The following is a 17,200-nucleotide window of genomic DNA, read 5'->3' as shown; positions in this document are numbered from 1 at the left end:
AACACAGAACAAGGAAACTAGGAGCAATTCGTGTATTAAAAATACTACTACTACTAATTGTAGCTGATGCTTAGAGTTCTAGGCACTTTAGTCCTCAAACAAGGACTCTGTGTGGGAGGAACTTTTTTTTTTTAATTTTATTGGAGTATAGTTGATTTACAATGTTGTGTTACTTTCAGGTGTAAAGCATAGTGATTCGGTTATACATATACATATATTCATTCTTTTTCAGATTCTTTCCCCATATAGGTTATTATACAGTACTGAGTAGAGTTCCCTGCGCTATACGGTAGGTCCTTGTTGGTTGTCTATTTTACATATAGCAGTGTGTGTATGTTAATCCCAAGCTCCTAATTTATCGTGGGAGGAACTCTTAAGGCCCCTATTTCACAGATGGCAAAACTGAGGCACAAGGGGCTTAAACAGCTTACTAAGACCACACAGCTCCTTAGTGAGAAGGCCAGAAAGGAGACCTGAAGTGGGGGCCCACACCCTTAATCCCTGTGCTGATTGCCTGTTTAATTGCTCTTCTTTTATAAATAAAAGATTTAGTATTTAGTATCTAAAATAAAAAGATTTAGTTTCATTTTTAGCATGAAAACATTCTGATTTCTTGTCAGCTGGGTGGAGAATATTGAGAGGGTCCGTGATGGGGAAAAAAGAGAGGACCATGTTTGCTCTGCGTTAAGAAGTCTTTTTTAATGAACATCCTCCAGAATAAATTCTTAAGTTTTCGCTATTAGCCTATATTCTTTGAATGTGACGCAATCTCAGGGGCACTGTACTTCTTCAGATAACACACAGATTTCCTAGATATTCTGCACAACTCTGGAATTGCTTTCCGCCTTCCTGAAGGGAGAGTTTTCTTGTCCCTAACCTATCACATCATTTCATGTATCATGTAGATGCCACATTTGTTAGTGGAGGTTGACAGTGTCAAGACTTTCTATTACAGTATTTTAGTGATGAAATGGAAATAGTAAGTTCCTGTTGCGTGTTAGGGAAATATTTTTAGACTTTCAAAATTAAAATGCCTAAATTAATCTGGATGGGGATGGGGTGGAAATCAGACAAATAAATCCATCTCTCCAGTTCAGCGAGATGCAGCACTTTGAGCACCTGTTATGGAAGTTTACAGTGGCCAAAAGGATGCTTGCCATCTTTCTGATGTTCTGCTGGATGTAATAAATGACGAACTTTACAAACTGGGTGCAAGATGAGGACTTTTAAGACAACATTTGGCATCATCACAAGTCATCAAAAAAAAAAAAAAGATTTAGATGATTCATGAGACAGATGAGCAGATTAATTCCAGAGACCAAATCAGAGCTTAAATGTTGGTGCAAAAGTATATGTTAACTTCTCAGTTCCAAATGCCAGTCCAGTTCTTGGAGAAGTAAGTAAAGGTCTTCCCAGCTTGATTTTTGCATATTAAAAAAAATTATATTTTCACAATTGTCTTAGTGTGACAGTCGAGGTCATTGTCTTAAGTTGTTGACAATAACCTAATAACTGCGATTTAAATTTTTTTTCAAGTTAAATATTTATAAGGCTCAAATCTCGCTTGTAAGTTAGCGCATCATTGCCCACCCGCTCGCACAAGCCTTGAGAGCTCATTGGTGCGTGCGGGATTTGGTTCCTATCGGCCTCCATGGAGTCCCTCGTCAACTTCCGCCTCTGACGGGCCGCCGAGGCGGTGCACTTCCGGCAGCGGCGGCTCGAGCGGCCGAAGCAAGATGGTGAGTGACTAAGGGTTTCGGCTGGTAGTGGCGGTGCGACGGGGTCGAGGCGGCTGCCGGAGGCACTCGGTCCACCCGCCGGCCCGGTCTCCTGGGGAGGGCCTTATCCTGGGGCCCCGGGGCCGGGGCTCGGCACGGAGGGTCCCCCAGGCGGGCCACGGGGGCGGCGGAGCGGGTCAGGTGGCCCGGCCTCACTCCTCCGCCGGCCAGGGCTCTGCCAGCCGGCGCGGGGTGTTTGGGCGGGAGCCTGCTCGAGTAACTGGGACGAGGGCTTTCGGAGCCGCGCAAGTGGAGGGATGTGCGGCTTGAGCGGAGGGAGGGATTCGCTCCAGCTGAGGAGGAAGAGCGAGTCGTGGGAGACCGCCCGGAGTTGGAGGCATTTGACGGAGGCCTTAAGATGCCTTTCTAACAGGTGGACCTTGGAGGGAAAGGTCCCGTGGTGCGCTAGTAATAATAAGAGCAGCTAGCATTTATTCATTAGTTCGCGGATTGATGCTGCACTTTGGCGGAGGGAGGGCCCAGGCTCTGCTCTAGGCGCTGGGGATACAGGGGGTGAGCATGACTGACCTAGTCTCTGCCTCTTGGAGCTTACATTCTCAAGAAGACAGACAAAAAATAGAGGAAGGGATATGTGATATGACGTCGGGGCGGGTGGCCGTCGCTTAGGGCTGTTCTGCAGAAGGGGGTAGGATGGGGAGGGGTAGCTGTTTTACATAGCATGTCAGCGAGTCCCGATGAGGAGGTGAGATTTGAGCAGAGATCTAAATGAAATGAGAGAGTAGCCTATGCAGGTACCTGAAGGAAACTGGTCCGGGCAGAAGCAACAGCAAGTGCAAAGGGCCTGAGATGGGAATGTGTTTGGCCTGTATCGTGAACAGCAGGAAGTCCCGACCACAGTCTTACAGGTCTTAGAAGGACTTCGGGGTAGCAGTATTCTGGGTATGATAAACACGTGGCAGGTACTTTTCCAGCATTTGGTCATTATTCTTCTCAACAGCCCCTTGAGGTAATTATTATTATCCTCAGTTTACCAAGGAGGAAACGGAGACAGGGTAAGCGGCTGTGCTAGAACACGAACCCTGTGGGTCTTTGCTATGAGGTACTAGTTACTCAGGCAGTAGAGAAACACAGGCATTGGTGTCCCGTGGACCTGAGTGTGATTCCTGGCTACCTCTCTGACAGCTTTGTGACAACAGGCAAGTCACTTAACCTCTCTAAGCCTTCATTTCCTTATCTGTAAACTAGGGGTATTGATGGTGCCAACCTCATAGCGTCTAAGAATAAAACGAGATGATACCTTGAGAATGTTTAGCACGCTGCTTGGCACAGAGTGTAATGCATATACTTGTTATTATTTGAGGCTGAGAAACATCATGTAAATGGCCCAGACATGAAGAAGTTCGGGACCGACTCAGGAAAACGTCCTCCAGTGGGGCCAGACTTGTAGGATCATGGGAAAGGTAGATGAACCTGGGGAAAGTTGGTTGCAGCCAGTTTGGCAAGGGCCAGTTATGCCAAGCTAAAGAGTTTGGACATTACACTCTAAATGTTAGGGAGCAGTTGAAGGTTTTTGAGGAGATTTAAAGGATTGGCTCTTTGCTGTAGGTGGTAATAATTGGATTGGTGAGGGAAGAAACTGGACCTGGAAATCTCAGTTGGGAGACTAGAGCCCAAATAAGATATGATGGCCTGGACAAAACAGAGACAGGGTGTGGACGGAAGAGAGAGTGAAGAACTGAACCAGAGTGGATTTGTTTCAGAGCCCAGACTTTATAACCAGACTGACCAAATCCTGACCCTGACATTTCTTATTCACCAATGATATTGTATTGAGTAGGTACTATGAGTCATGCAAATTTGAAGTGTTTTACGTGCATTACTTCATTTTCAGCAACAAATAGGAACTAATACTATCCCCACTTTCCAGTTAAGGAAACCAAGGCTCAGAGAGGTGGCTTGACTTACCTGAGGTCACATAGCCTATTAGGAATGAAGTCGGAATTCAAACCTGGATACATTTATTTCCTTAGCCCATGTTCTTAGGCTTGTTGCAGTTCCTCATCTAGAAAGTAGTAGTAATGAACCCTACCTTGAAGGATTGTCCGGGATTAATGCGGTAGTGAAGGAGAACGTCTAGTACAGACTTAGGTGCATCGTAAACATCTCAGACAGCTGCCCCAGCCAACAGCGCACTTCCTTAGGGGTGTAATTGATGGTGAAAGGCCTGCAATTTGGACGGCTTAATGCAGTAAAACAAATTCTATTTCCCAAAACTTCTCAGAGCCTTGAATTACCTTCTTCAGAATAAAGTGCAAAGTTTTAAGAATCCTGCAGGTTGGGAAATAGATTTGACTTTAACTCTTTCAGGTAACGATGAGAGGGTTGTTTCGTCCTGATAATGAAGCTGGTGCTGTGTTAATTTAGAGGAAGTGATTTGAGGGGACAGAGGGCCCCTCTAGTCAAGTAAATTCACTATTGCTCATTTCAAATGCCATCATTTCTGAGACACTGCTCTGTGTGAAACATTGTCCTGTAACTGAAGGGTCTGTTTTAAAGTCAGAAATCCCACTGAACTTATTAATACACTAAGTTCTTGATAGCTTAAGGTGATTCAACATTTTAGATTGGGAAGAAGGACCTGCCCGAGCGCTCCAGGCTTTAGGGATGGGAGGTATTTAAGCTGCCATTGAAAGGAAAGTCTCCTGGATCTTGGCGTGATGCTAGTAAGGAGTAAGTGACTGACAAGTGATTGTTGAGTAGGTTAAATGATTTAGCTTTCATGGCCCAATTTCATGAAATACGCTCTTGGTGGCCTCAGCCAGGTAGTTTATATTAGAGAGTGTCAGGCTTTATACCTTCCCCTCAAGAAAGGGTGGTCTTAAGATCTTAGTCTCATAATGACACATTAGTTATATCTGTTTCTTAATAGAGTTGTCCTTGATTTAAGATGCAGTCTGTGGCAAGGTGCACCATTGATCTAACAGCTTTCCAGGAAAAAGAAATTCTGCCACATTAAATGTACACGTTGACTGCACGGTATATCTTGAGTTCAGAAATATTAAAATGTGGGGAAGTGTTGGTGTCTTAGAATCGCAGGAGAATAAGAAGGGTTTTTTGAAGTGATCATATTCTGAATTTATACCTCTGTCTTAATTTTTTTCTTTTTTCTAGGGTCAGAGTCAGAGTGGTGGTCATGGTCCTGGAGGTGGAAAGAAGGATGACAAGGTAAATAAATAAGAAGCCAGATATGTCTGTCATGTGAGTAAATTGCGGAAAATGTCAGATCTCAGCTGAGAAGTTCTTTGGGGATTCACGAATTTTAAAATGCAAAATAAATTATCTCTTCATTTAACCAGCCTAGCCTATAGATACAATACCCTTTTCGTGTTTTACAAAAGATTATTGACCGTCACGTAGGTATTTATGAATTAATGATTTTTAAAGGTGTAAAATTAATAACGTTACAGAGGTGTTAGAATAAATTGCCTGTGATTTTAGTGTTTAATATCCTTAGGTGTGAAGACTTGTGTCAAATCATTTCACCTCAGACTTCTGGCATATTATTCTGAATTCTGACTTCTGTTCCTTATTGAATGATCTGTCAGTGTGTATTATAATAAAGATCAGTTACATTCACATATTAACATTGTAGAATGTAAAAACAGATTTTGGGGTTTTTTTAGGACAGTCTTTAATAACATCCTAAAAGATGAGGAAAATTGTATTACCTGAAAATAGATGATGGTCCCGCATAAGTAAGTTTGTGTTTTAATATGATTTCTGTGTGATTTTGTTTCCTTACTATTCTAAAAACTCAAGGACAAGAAAAAGAAATATGAACCTCCTGTACCAACTAGAGTGGGGAAAAAGAAGAAGAAAACAAAGGGACCAGATGCTGCCAGCAAACTGCCCCTGGGTAATGACATGGTTCCGATTCCTAGGGGGACTATCTCTGTGTGTGTAGCTTAGAGGTCTGAATGTGGAGACAGGAAATAGGGTGTGGTTGAAGCTCTAGGTCTGTGACTTTGTGGGGCATTCTCTAGGTTGGAATAAAAGCTGTATTTTGGTTTTAACAGTATACACAGGATACGGCTGTTATTCATTTTAAGAAATTCCATTAATTTCCTCTAAATAACCAGCTCCTCTAGTGTATTAGAGCACGGGGTTAGATTAGAAAACTCAGGTTGAGCTTGGTTACCTTAGAGATAAGATACACTTACTTCATGAAGAAATGGAATTTAGTGTATTGGAACTCACAGCATGCGATGCCTGAACATAAAATTTTTCAATGTCTTCCTACCAAGCAAGGAATAAAACTCAATCAGGTGACCTCACCCAGCCCACTGCTCCATCCTCAGCCTCTTGCACTCCCCTTGTGTGTCGTTCTTCACACTGCCCTGCCTCATGTCCTTTGAATCTCCTGCATCAGGGCCTTTGCTTCCCTCTGCTTAAAAATGTTCTTCCCCCAGTCCTTCCCATGGCTGCCTGCTTCTCATCCCTTCAGGCTTCAGCTCAAATACCTCTGCCATCCTCATCTATCATCTAAACAAGTCTATTCCTGCTTAGATGCAATAAAATCATTTTTAAAATATTGCTTGGTTAATAATAGAGTCAGACAGTAAAAAAATGTGCCATTAACCTACCGTAGTGAATCAATATGGTATTGATAAAGAACAGATCATCAGATCCCCAGAAAAGCATATAAAATTCAAAAACAGAGTCAAGTTATGGATAACTATTATGTGGTAAAGGTGACATTTCTGTTCTGTGGAAGAGGATGGGTTATTTAATATAAATGGCTGGCATCTTTTATTTGTTATTGAGAGAAAATGAAATTAGACCCCTTGCTCTTTGCCAGATGAGTTAGATATACATATGTAAATAAGTAAATAAATGAAAATTCAGGAATACATTTAACCTTAGGGGAGGAGAGACCTTTTGAAGAAGCCAAGAAACCCAGAAACTACAAAAGAAAAGTTGTCTATATAAATGTTAAAAGTCCTATGTAGCACGAGACTTTAGGCCAAAAGAAACAACATACGAGTGTGGAAAAAAATATTTGCACGTATGTTAATATCCCCAGTATTTCATAATCCTCCTATAAATGAATGTATGTGTTACAGCTAGGGTGCAACAACCTATACTGACTGAACAGCACCTGCAGCTATCTTTATTAGCACCTGTGGGGAGTAATAAACCAAAGCAAACTATCTTTTTGGTCAATGAGTTTTTTCTTCTTTGTAGACAGTTACCACATGTCATTTATATTATCTGTTTGGTCATAGGCCTCATCCCCATTATTATTGGGCTGGCCTAAAAGTTCATTCGGGTTTTTCTGTAAGATGTTACAGAAAAACCCGAACGAACTTTCTGGCCAACCCAATACATAAAATCCCTCTCCCCTTTGCATTTAGGCACCTGGTTACTTCGGGTCACCAAACTTTGAATTTTTCAGTGTCTGTCCAACTAAACTAAGTTTAAGTGTTAACTTCTTTTTGTTCTTAAGGATGAACCGAATTAATTGCAAACTTCAAGCTCCAAGTATAGTAAAACTTTCTTTTTTAATTACAGTGACACCTCATACTCAGTGCCGGTTAAAATTATTGAAGTTAGAGAGAATTAAAGACTATCTTCTCATGGAGGAAGAATTCATTAGAAATCAGGAACAAATGAAGCCTTTAGAAGAAAAGCAAGAGGTAAATTGAGAAATTACTGTAACTTGTTTTTTTTACCAATTGAATTCTACTTAGAACTTAAAACTGTTAATGAATAAATGAAATTCATTTTCTGCCTTTAATGAATTATTATTTAACTGCCTTTTTAAAAAAAATTTTATTTTAAATTTATTCATCGATTGATTGATTGGTGGCTGCGTTGGGTCCTCCCCATTGGGTCTTCGTTGCTGTGCGCGGGCTTTCTCTAGTTGCGGCGAGCAGGGGCTAATCTTTGTTGCGGTGCACGGGCTTCTCATGGCGGTGGCTTTTCTTGTTGCAGAGCATGGGCTCCGGGCGCACAGGCATCAGCAGTTGTGGCACGCGGGCTCAGTAGTTGTGGCTCTCGGGCTCTAGAGTGCAGGCTCGGTAGTTGTGGCACATGGGCTTAGTTGCTCCACAGCATGTGGGATCTTCCCAGACCAGGGCTCGAACCCGTGCCCCTGCATTGGTAGGCGGATTCTTAACCACTGCGCTACCAGGGAAATCCTTAGCTGCCTTTGAAAAGTACCAACTGCTTTGTGAATCTCGTGAACTGTCAGCATCGTCTACTTTTTAGGTCTAATCTGCTTTTCCTTCTTGGCCTACTCTTATGTAGGAGGAAAGATCAAAGGTGGATGATCTGAGGGGGACCCCAATGTCGGTAGGAACCTTGGAAGAGATCATTGATGACAATCATGCCATCGTGTCTACGTCTGTGGGCTCAGAACACTATGTCAGCATTCTTTCATTTGTAGACAAGGATCTGCTGGAACCGGGCTGCTCGGTCCTGCTCAACCACAAGGTAAGTTGATAGCCTAAGAAAGCCCATCGGAGTGCTTGCTTCTTGCTTGCAGATCCGTCCACCTGTCCCGTGGAAGTAGATCACCAGAGCACTCCAAAGGGTAGAGAAAATTCTGTGATTGCCATTTCATTGTAAGTGGATTGCGTGAACCTTACATGCCTGTGTTAAAGCTTAATGTTCCCTGTTAGGTGCATGCTGTGATAGGGGTGCTGATGGATGACACGGATCCCTTGGTCACAGTGATGAAGGTGGAAAAGGCCCCCCAGGAGACATATGCTGATATTGGGGGCTTAGACAACCAAATCCAGGAAATTAAGGTATGTCAAGGAACCAGCTCTGGGGTTTTATTATGTATTTATTTATTTATTTAAAAATATTTATTTATTTACTTGGCTGCTCCAGGTCTTAGTTGTGGCATGCGGGCTCTTTAGTTGCAGCATGCATGTGGGATCTAGTTCCCTGACCAGGGATTGAACCTGGGCCCCCTGCATTGGGAGCTTGGAGTCTTAACCACTGGACCACCAGAGAAGTCCTGAGCTCTGGGATTTTAGACCTTTGGTTTCTTACTGCTGTCTCATTTACGGTGCTTGGAGTTGTTTTGCATGTTTTATTTTTTCTTTATTGATCAGACCAGTAGCTGACTCAGACCTTACTAGTGGTGGTGTTTTGTGTTGTTAATACTGAGTTAGGTGATAGAAGTAAGTATAAATTGTATGATAGTTCTTGCGGCAGCAGCAGTGTGATACTTTTTACATGTAATGTTTAATAATTATCTGTGTGAACATGTTTCCAATTGTACTGACTTCAGCTGTGGCTATCCAGAAACCTCCAGTGATGTCTGGGGGTAGGGTGAGTGGCACACACTTGCACAGTGCTGGCGTCTAGAACGTTAACCCCAGCTCCTGCCAGGGTCCTGGGGTCAGGGGCATGTGGTGGGCCAGCCCTCTGCAGGTTCTTTCATCTGCAGGGAGGTCATTCAGAGTGATCACAGATCTCCACTGGTGACTCTCAGACAGCTGGGAAATAGCCATCATGTCCCTTGGTGGTCACAACAGAAAATCTTGCCAGCTCCTGCCTGCAGTTTCATTGAAAAGGGTGAATTTTAGCTTTAAGTTTCTTTTGCTCAGGAAGGGCTTAAATGTTACTCAAGGTTGACTTTTACTGGGAAATGAAAGGGAAATTGGGTGCTATTAGGAAGAGGGGATCAGTGCTGGGAGCTCAGGTAGGACAGAGGTCCTCTTCAATGTGTCCTTGCTGCTGGTGGAAGTCAAACGTTGTCTCTAACAAGAATAATTGAAATTTTAGCTTATTTTTGTTGAAAGTGAGATGTACCCATGATGTCAGTGAATGAATCTGATAAATTTCAGTAAGAAAGCCTTTTATTTTTACCAAGTGTCTGTTTTCTTTAGGAATCTGTGGAGCTTCCACTCACTCATCCTGAATATTATGAAGAGATGGGTATAAAGCCCCCTAAGGGAGTCATTCTGTATGGTCCACCTGGCACAGGTATGTGTGCTCTGTGTTGGTCACTTTCCAGGCACTGAGCTCGTCTCTTGAGCAGCAGCACTAGCTGGTTATAATGACTTAGCTGTTGAGTGAGGATGCCACACTTCCTTAGTTTGAAAATGTGCTCTAAGCAGCATTTTGGACATTTCTGAGTAAGCAGTTCCTCTGGAAACATACCTATTGCATGAAAGTATATATTTCTGTATAATAGGTGTACTAAGAAACTGAACTATCTTAGGCTTGTAATTGTAGACTTAACAGAGTTAATGTGTTAAAAACAATAGTAGGAATTACAACAGAAGATAAACACCAGTAGGCAGCCCCCCCAAAATGCCTGCTCGATGTGAATGCATTTCCCGTTCCCCAGCGCACCTGTTGTATGCTCAAATGTGCTAGATTTATATGTTGTAAAACATAATGCCTTTAAATATTTTAAAGAGTAATGTGAGTCTGTTGAAAATATTTTGTAAGAAAAAATAAAAATAAACAGGGTGCTCAACTTTGGCTGTACGTTGGAATCACCTTGGGAGCTTTAAAAAATACTGATGGCTGCTCCCATCCCTGAAGATTCTGATCTGTTCATCTGGAGTGTGGCCAAGCATCAGCACCTTGGTGGAGGACCACTGTTTTAAAAGCTATCCTGTGCTGTTCAGATTAGGTTCATCCTCCTGGTCCATTGGTACTGAATGAGTCTACCATTGGATGAATAAATGGATAAAGATAAAAATGCATATACGTATCTGGTTCATTATGCAGTAAGCTGACCTGAGTAAGTTGTATAGTCATTGCTATGTAAATTCCGAAGGAAGAGAGGTTATTTGATTGAGTGAACTGAAGCCATGTTGCCAAGAGGGTCTGTACTGAGGATTGCCCACGCTGGAGGGACAGGGAGCCAGCTGTACCCGGAGGCAGGGAGCTACTGTAGCCTGTCATTTTATAGCCCAGGGAAGTGAGTTTCAGAGAGGCCAGCGACTAGCCCAAGGCCCCATTAGCTCTGGGAATTGAGCTGGTACCAGGGCTGGAGCTGGAACACAGGCGTTCTGACCCGCAGCCGTGAGCCTTCTTTGGGGCACATGTGCTGACAAGGGCTGGAGTGGAGTACCGGGTGTCAGCCCTATCGGGAAGAAGAGAAGACTGGTTCAGGGATCCCTCTGGCCATTGAACATCCCGGCAGCTGAACTTGGCTGCTTCTGGACTGTAAGATCCCATCCACTTAGAAGGTCCTTTTGGTCTTCTGTCAGCCATCCTTAAATGATGCTCTCAGGAAGCAGTCCAGCCCTCTAATAGGCATTTGAACCTGCCACTCTGACTGCCCGGCTGAGGGAACGCCATTGCCCCGTCTTGTTGCTGAGCTTAACTCCCTGTCCTCCTTCCCGCTTGCACGAAATCTTTTGTCACTCACTCACTGGCCTGCCGGCCTCCTCCCCTCCCCTTACAGGCCTGAGGGTGGTCCTCTGCCAGCTCTGCCTCTAACTGCCTCTGTGTCCTGAGGTGACTGCCCAGCCCTCACCATCAAAGGGACCATGGTCTTGAGCTCGAAAGTTCTCAAGTTGGTACTCTTTGCTTACTCTTGTTCTTGATCTGAAGGAGGAATATCAGGGAACAAAGCAGGGTTGGAAATGTCAGGTCTTCCCTGAGATCAGTGAGGAACGTCCCATAAGGGCACACCACAAAGAGAAAAGTCTCTTGAGCTTTCAGCAGCTCACAGCTGTGGGCTTCATCAGGAGCTGGTCTTGGCTCAGCTGACTGAGCCTTGGGGCAAGCCCACAGCACCGTCTTCAGGAAGCCCCAGGGCACTGCAGGCCCTGCTCAGGGACACTGTGTGTCCTTCGGTCAAACCTAGGGCTCCCGGGCCTTTTTTTCATCACTGATAGTTTTGTAGGAGTTGAGTTTGGTTCTCTAACCCTGGTTGCATAGGTCAGGTTAATATTACATGCAACTTTGCAGTAAAAAGTATTTTCTGACATTATCCTGATGAATTTAGGAAGATGGTTAAAAATAATCAAAATATGTTTTTTAGGTTTTTTTGAATTTCCTCTTGTCTGCTTTGGAGAACAGAATGCTTTTCACAGAGGGATCCTCCCATTCTTTATGTCTTTTTAAGGTGACAATGAGGGTTTTAAAGTTAAAACAGCACTTGAGTTTTTTTCCCCTTTTTTCTCTTTCAATCTAAAACAGGTAAAACCTTACTAGCCAAAGCAGTAGCAAACCAAACCTCGGCCACTTTCTTGAGAGTCGTTGGCTCTGAACTTATTCAGAAGTACCTAGGTGATGGGCCCAAACTTGTTCGGGAACTGTTTCGAGTTGCTGAAGAACATGCACCGTCCATCGTGTTTATTGATGAAATTGATGCTATTGGGACGAAAAGGTAGACTTTCTCTTACCTCTTTTGTGTTATTTAGAGGTAAAAACCATATGGTCCGTCTCTGAGAACGCCCGACCGCTGGGCACTCCCTACGTGGCCTGCATGTTGGTTTGCCACAGTCCGTACTGGGTCGCTTCCATGGATTCTTTAGGCTCTGCTCTCCCACGTGCCAGGTAACAACTACCCGGCAGTTGACTGGTCAGTAGCCATGCCTTGAGCACCCGCTCTGAGCATGGCACCATCCTGACTCTGGAGACACAGCCATGAGGATGAGTCTCTGCCCTTGAGGAGCTCAATTGTGGAGACTGAATAAATCACATAATTTCAGGCATGAAAACTGCTACGAAGAAAATAATGTGTTGTTTATCTTGGGCTTTGGGAGGGTGTGACATATAGGCTGAGACAGAGCTGTGTTTTGTAATCCCCTTTAACAGGAGATCAGTTGGGTCTTCACTTCTCCCTCACTTCTTTTCCAAAGGTATGACTCAAATTCCGGTGGTGAGAGAGAAATTCAGCGAACAATGTTGGAACTGTTGAACCAGTTGGATGGGTTTGATTCAAGGGGAGACGTGAAAGTCATCATGGCCACAAACCGGATAGAGACTTTGGACCCAGCACTTATCAGACCAGGTCACATTTGCTTTGGTTTCATTGTGGAGAATGAAGGTCCTATGTGGATTTGTATTTCTTAGGAGCACTTTGGGGAGAATATAAATGATACGTGTAAGGCAAATACTGCCTGGAAACTTACAATAATTCACCAAAACTGTGTTCCCTTGAGATAATCGTGATGTAGTCTGTGTAGCTTGGCCCTTTTAGCCTCGAGACGCCTTTTTTTTTTTTTTTTTTTGAAGAAATATGACAGCTCAGGTCCATTTTTTACATTCAGGTAGTACCAAAAGAAGCAGTAGCTAATTTTACTGTCTTTTGTAATGTTTTTAACATGATTGATCTGTCCTTTTCCACTAACTGTGCCATTTAGGAATCTCTCCTTTCGTTTGTTTCCCAAAGTACCAGAGCAGAGAGGATTCTGTAAATGAGATGAATTCAAACGTTGATATTTACAAACTACAGACATGAGTGTTCACTTTTTAAGAGCTGGACCTCCTTCCATAGGACACTATGTGACTGAGACTACTCGCATGGAGACTAAGGCCTCTCCCGGGGCCCCCAGGAGTGTGACTGAAAACCTTTTATACCCACAGGCCGCATCGACAGGAAGATCGAGTTCCCCTTGCCCGATGAAAAGACGAAGAAGCGCATCTTTCAGATCCACACGAGCAGGATGACACTAGCAGACGACGTAACCCTGGATGACTTGATCATGGCTAAAGATGACCTCTCTGGTGCTGACATCAAGGTGAGGACCTGGGCTGGATTGTACCCCTTTGTTTTATCATATGTGTGTATGAGTTTGGACGTGTCTTCCCAGATGACCGGAGTTTAAAGCAAGGCCTGGCAGCACTGCATACGGCCACAGCCTGCCTTCTGGGGGAGGACCTGGGTTGATGCCATGGTTAGGTAGGGGTGGCACACACAGGCTGTTTCACGCTGGTGCCTGCACTGAACTGCGTATCCCTGGCATCTATAGAACTAGGTTAGTGTCTCAGTTGGGGAGTAACTCTCTCTTTTTAAAATTTAAATTACCTTAAAATTCTGCACCAACTTTTTATTTAGAAAAATTTCAAGCCTTCAGAAAAGTTGCAACAAAAACACCCACATACTCATCACCCCCATTTACCAAATGTTACCCTTTTACCTGTTTCTTCTCTCTTTATGCAGAAACACTCTCTCTTCTGAACCATCTGAAATAAATATCCTAAAGGCCATAACCAGATAGAACCTTCAGTGCCAGGATTGTGTTTTTACCATATCATGTTGCTTGGGTTCTTATTAGAATAAGTACTGTACTAAAACTTGTAAATATTTAACCAGAAAATACAAGTTCTCTTCTGACTATAGGTAAATGAAATGGATGTACACTCTATGTGGGCTCTAAATTTCTGGAATAATTTTATCTATTTCTTAGGAGGATTACTGCCTTTAATGAAAGCAGGGCTGTGAGAACTTACTGACCTGCCAGGCCACACGGCGGGAGTTGGAACCTGAGCCAGTCCTCTTCCTTAGTGAAATATTCCCAGTTTAAGCCACTTAGGTCCTTTGAGGAAATAATTAGAATGTTTAAAACATTTAAAAAATCTAATCGTTCCCAAATGGTTTGAGAACTTCGTGTTTAGGTTGGGTGCCTACACCAGATTTCAAAATAGCACTCTCTGAATTGTTAGCATAAAAAGTATTTCACTTTCTGAACACACTGTTCCTTCTTACAGGCAATCTGTACGGAAGCTGGTCTGATGGCCTTGAGGGAACGTAGGATGAAAGTAACAAATGAAGACTTCAAAAAGTCTAAAGAAAATGTCCTTTATAAAAAACAAGAAGGCACCCCTGAGGGGCTCTATCTCTAGTGGACCACAGTTGCCTTCCAGGAAAAGGTTGGAAGTGTGTCGACCCCCTCAGAGGTGAGAGGTTGGGGAAGTTGCCCAGGAGTCCATGTTGTGGTTGATCTTCACTAGCACAGCACCCCGAGTACCTTTGGAATGTGATGTGTAGGATGCCTGTCCAGCCCTCTTCGTATGTTGCTCGCGTGCAGCGCTCTCTTGCCAATAAAGCGTGCTCTTTCTCAAACAAACAAACACTGAATCCTGTTTCTGGGCCCTCCACACCGGCCGCTCGGTAGCAGCAAGTCGATGGATCTGGGTGCTAAGGAAGCTGGCTGACCAAAAGGACTGCAGACTTCAATACCTGCTGCCCCGTCACAGCCCCAGAGCTGGTGGCAGTTGTTCAACAGCAGCTGATGGGAAAGCAACGAGCATACGTAAATAGCGGCTATCTTTGTTGCTTAAGCAACAAGGGCTGAGGAGTCCCTACAGCCGTGGCTTCCCTTTTGGAAGGTCGGTGGAGCATGTGGGCTCTCAGTGCTCTGGAGGCAGGAAGGAGGTGTCGCTGTTGCTAAGAGACTGAGGCTCCTACAAGAGACCTCAAAAGGGCAGGGCTGAAGAGTCCCATACCAGCCCTGCCATCCCTTGTTCTCGGGTTCAGAACCTGATCCCTCCCAAGAGTGTTCAGAAATGTGTCAAGCTTCCCCTTCCCTTTTCTTTGTCTATTATTTCCTGCTCTTCTCTCATTTCAGAACAGTTCCATCTCAAAGCCTGTAAGTGGGGCAGATCAAGGAAAGCCTCCACTTGGTTGGCCAGCTTCCTTGGGTGCTCCAAGATGCTCTTTAGAAAGTGCTCTAGCTCAGGAGTTCCCAGTCCCTGGGCCTCCACCTGCTAGGAACCACCGGGCCGCACAGCAGGAGATGAGCAGCAGGTGAAGGAAGCTTCATCTGCCGCTCCCCACTGCTCGCATTGGGGCCTGAACCATCCCCCATCTCCCTCCCCGCACCCCACCTTCTGTGGGAAAACTGTCTTCCACAAAACTGGTCCCTGGTGCCAAAAAGGTCGGGGACCGCTGCTGTAGCTGTGCTGCCCTCTGCTGCTTTTTCCCAACCAGTGTCCATCGATTTCTAGCCAAAATTCTATGCCACAGCACTGGCCTTTCTGGATGAGGTGCCAAGGAAATATGCTTGCAGCAATTCTAGAGAGCATGATTTAAAAAAAAAAAAAGCCAGAGAGAAGCTGTCCACTTTCTAAAAAAAAGCAGGACCTCAGAGAAGATAAAGCAATTTCTTCTCAGTCAAATGTAACTCAGTTCCTGGAAATCAAAACGAGAGCGTGGCCAACACCGCTGAAAGCCACCTTCGGCACGTGTCACGGGCAGCACTGGGTTTGGTAGGAAGGAGCTCGCTCCATTTTCCACGACTGGCTGCTGGTGAGCTCCCCGGCAGTGGAGTCTTTATTTGTTCAGGCAGTGCTTTCTACATGGTAACGTACACACAAAGTCCCCTAACAGGGCGTCCTGTTAGAGCCCAGGTTCTGACAGCAGGGCTGGGGAGGGGCCTGAGGGTCTACATTGCTCCCAAGCGACGCTGGCTGCTCAGGCCGTAGTCGAGGACGTCACTGAATAGGGTTCAGGGAGTAATGAGAACTTAACACATTTGATACAGGTGAGAATACCAAGGTTTAAACGACTCCCCACTGCTCTGGTCTGAAGATAAGGGTAAAATCTGCTAAGCAGCCCAGGGGAGGAAGTCCTAGTATTGAGTAACCAGACCTTTTTTTTTTTTGACTGCAAGACCCAGGAGACCTGGCAGGACCACCAAGGATGCCAACCGAGAAGGTACATTCACCCCAGCAGGGCTGGCGCTGGCTGGGCAGGGGAAGAGTGGACCAAACGAGAACTCGCACATCAACCATGACAGGTTCATTTATCACTTAGCATGATTCCTGTCTATGCACATATACACACACACATATATAATATGCAAAACGATGGTTTTGTGTCATTTGCACACACAGTGTGCAAGAGGTGAGAGACCAATAACCCAGACACAAACTATCAAGAAAGAAACTCCAAAGGCAGAGGTCTTAACACACTCGCACGCATGTGTCACCGTCTCTTCTGGTATCTCCTGCTCCCACGGGGCCGGCGCCGAGGCCTCGGAGGCACGCCCCACTCCCCTCCTGGTCTCTAGTCCTCAAGCAGAAGCTCCAGCTCCTCCAGCGGCAGGCGCACCCGGAGCTCCTTCTCCGTCATCAGGTCCAGGATCTCCTGCATCTCATCGGGGAAGTACTCCACGGCATCCAGGTACAGCACCTGGGGCCGGAGAGCAACATCCTCGTCGGCCGGCCGCTCCCTCCAGCTGCCCCGCCACAGCCCACGCTCCCCTTGCTGTCCTAACCCAGCAACACCTTGACATGCTTCAGGAAGGGCTGAACTCAAAAGCAGAGGGAAAGTGAGTAAACTCAAAGTGAGACCCTCTCTTTCCAAAGTGGGGCCGGCAGCTGTGGGCAGACACTGCGGTCACCATCAGTCTGGTCTCTGAACGTCTCCTGACTTGGGCTGTACAGGGCAGAGCTGGGACGCGGATCCCAACGCTCTCAGCATCTGGGCTGAGCTTTGGGCAAATGTTGGGCACCAGCCGCCTACAGCAACG

The 17,200-nt window shown here is 45.0% G+C and overlaps 2 protein-coding genes across 2 annotated transcripts in view; one reads left to right on the top strand and one right to left on the bottom strand.

Annotated features, from left to right (window-relative positions):
* The first annotated feature begins 1,662 nt into the window (after positions 1–1,662).
* Positions 1,663–14,803, top strand: PSMC1 (proteasome 26S subunit, ATPase 1). The gene is made up of 11 exons (XM_079915036.1): positions 1,663–1,739; positions 4,911–4,964; positions 5,559–5,655; positions 7,311–7,435; positions 8,049–8,234; positions 8,423–8,551; positions 9,644–9,740; positions 11,919–12,108; positions 12,584–12,735; positions 13,311–13,465; positions 14,436–14,803. The coding sequence occupies exons 1-11, from the start codon at positions 1,737–1,739 to the stop codon at positions 14,568–14,570; spliced, it is 1,323 nt and encodes a 440-aa protein (XP_079771162.1). The 5' UTR covers positions 1,663–1,736; the 3' UTR covers positions 14,571–14,803.
* Positions 14,804–15,017: 214 nt separating this feature from the next.
* Positions 15,018–17,200, bottom strand: part of NRDE2 (NRDE-2, necessary for RNA interference, domain containing) — a 47,316-nt gene continuing 45,133 nt past the window's right edge. The window contains exon 14 of the mRNA XM_079915035.1: positions 15,018–16,860. Coding sequence (XP_079771161.1) covers positions 16,735–16,860 — 126 coding nt within the window. The 3' untranslated portion in view covers positions 15,018–16,734. The remainder of the gene's footprint in view (positions 16,861–17,200) is intronic.

This window comes from Stenella coeruleoalba (genome assembly GCF_951394435.1).
Source record: "Stenella coeruleoalba genome assembly, chromosome: 2".
In the NCBI taxonomy this organism is placed as follows: domain Eukaryota; kingdom Metazoa; phylum Chordata; class Mammalia; order Artiodactyla; family Delphinidae; genus Stenella; species Stenella coeruleoalba.
Note: the sequence above shows the minus strand (reverse complement) of the source record. Positions and strands in the feature narration are given on the sequence as shown.

What these genes read in the sequence shown, in the direction of transcription:
- PSMC1 (XM_079915036.1), top strand. An exon ending in GTGGAAAGAAGGATGACAAG is followed by an intron (nt 4,965 to 5,558) that starts GTAAATAAATAA and finishes TAAAAACTCAAG; the next exon opens with GACAAGAAAAAGAAATATGA. An exon ending in TCTCTGGTGCTGACATCAAG is followed by an intron (nt 13,466 to 14,435) that starts GTGAGGACCTGG and finishes TCCTTCTTACAG; the next exon opens with GCAATCTGTACGGAAGCTGG.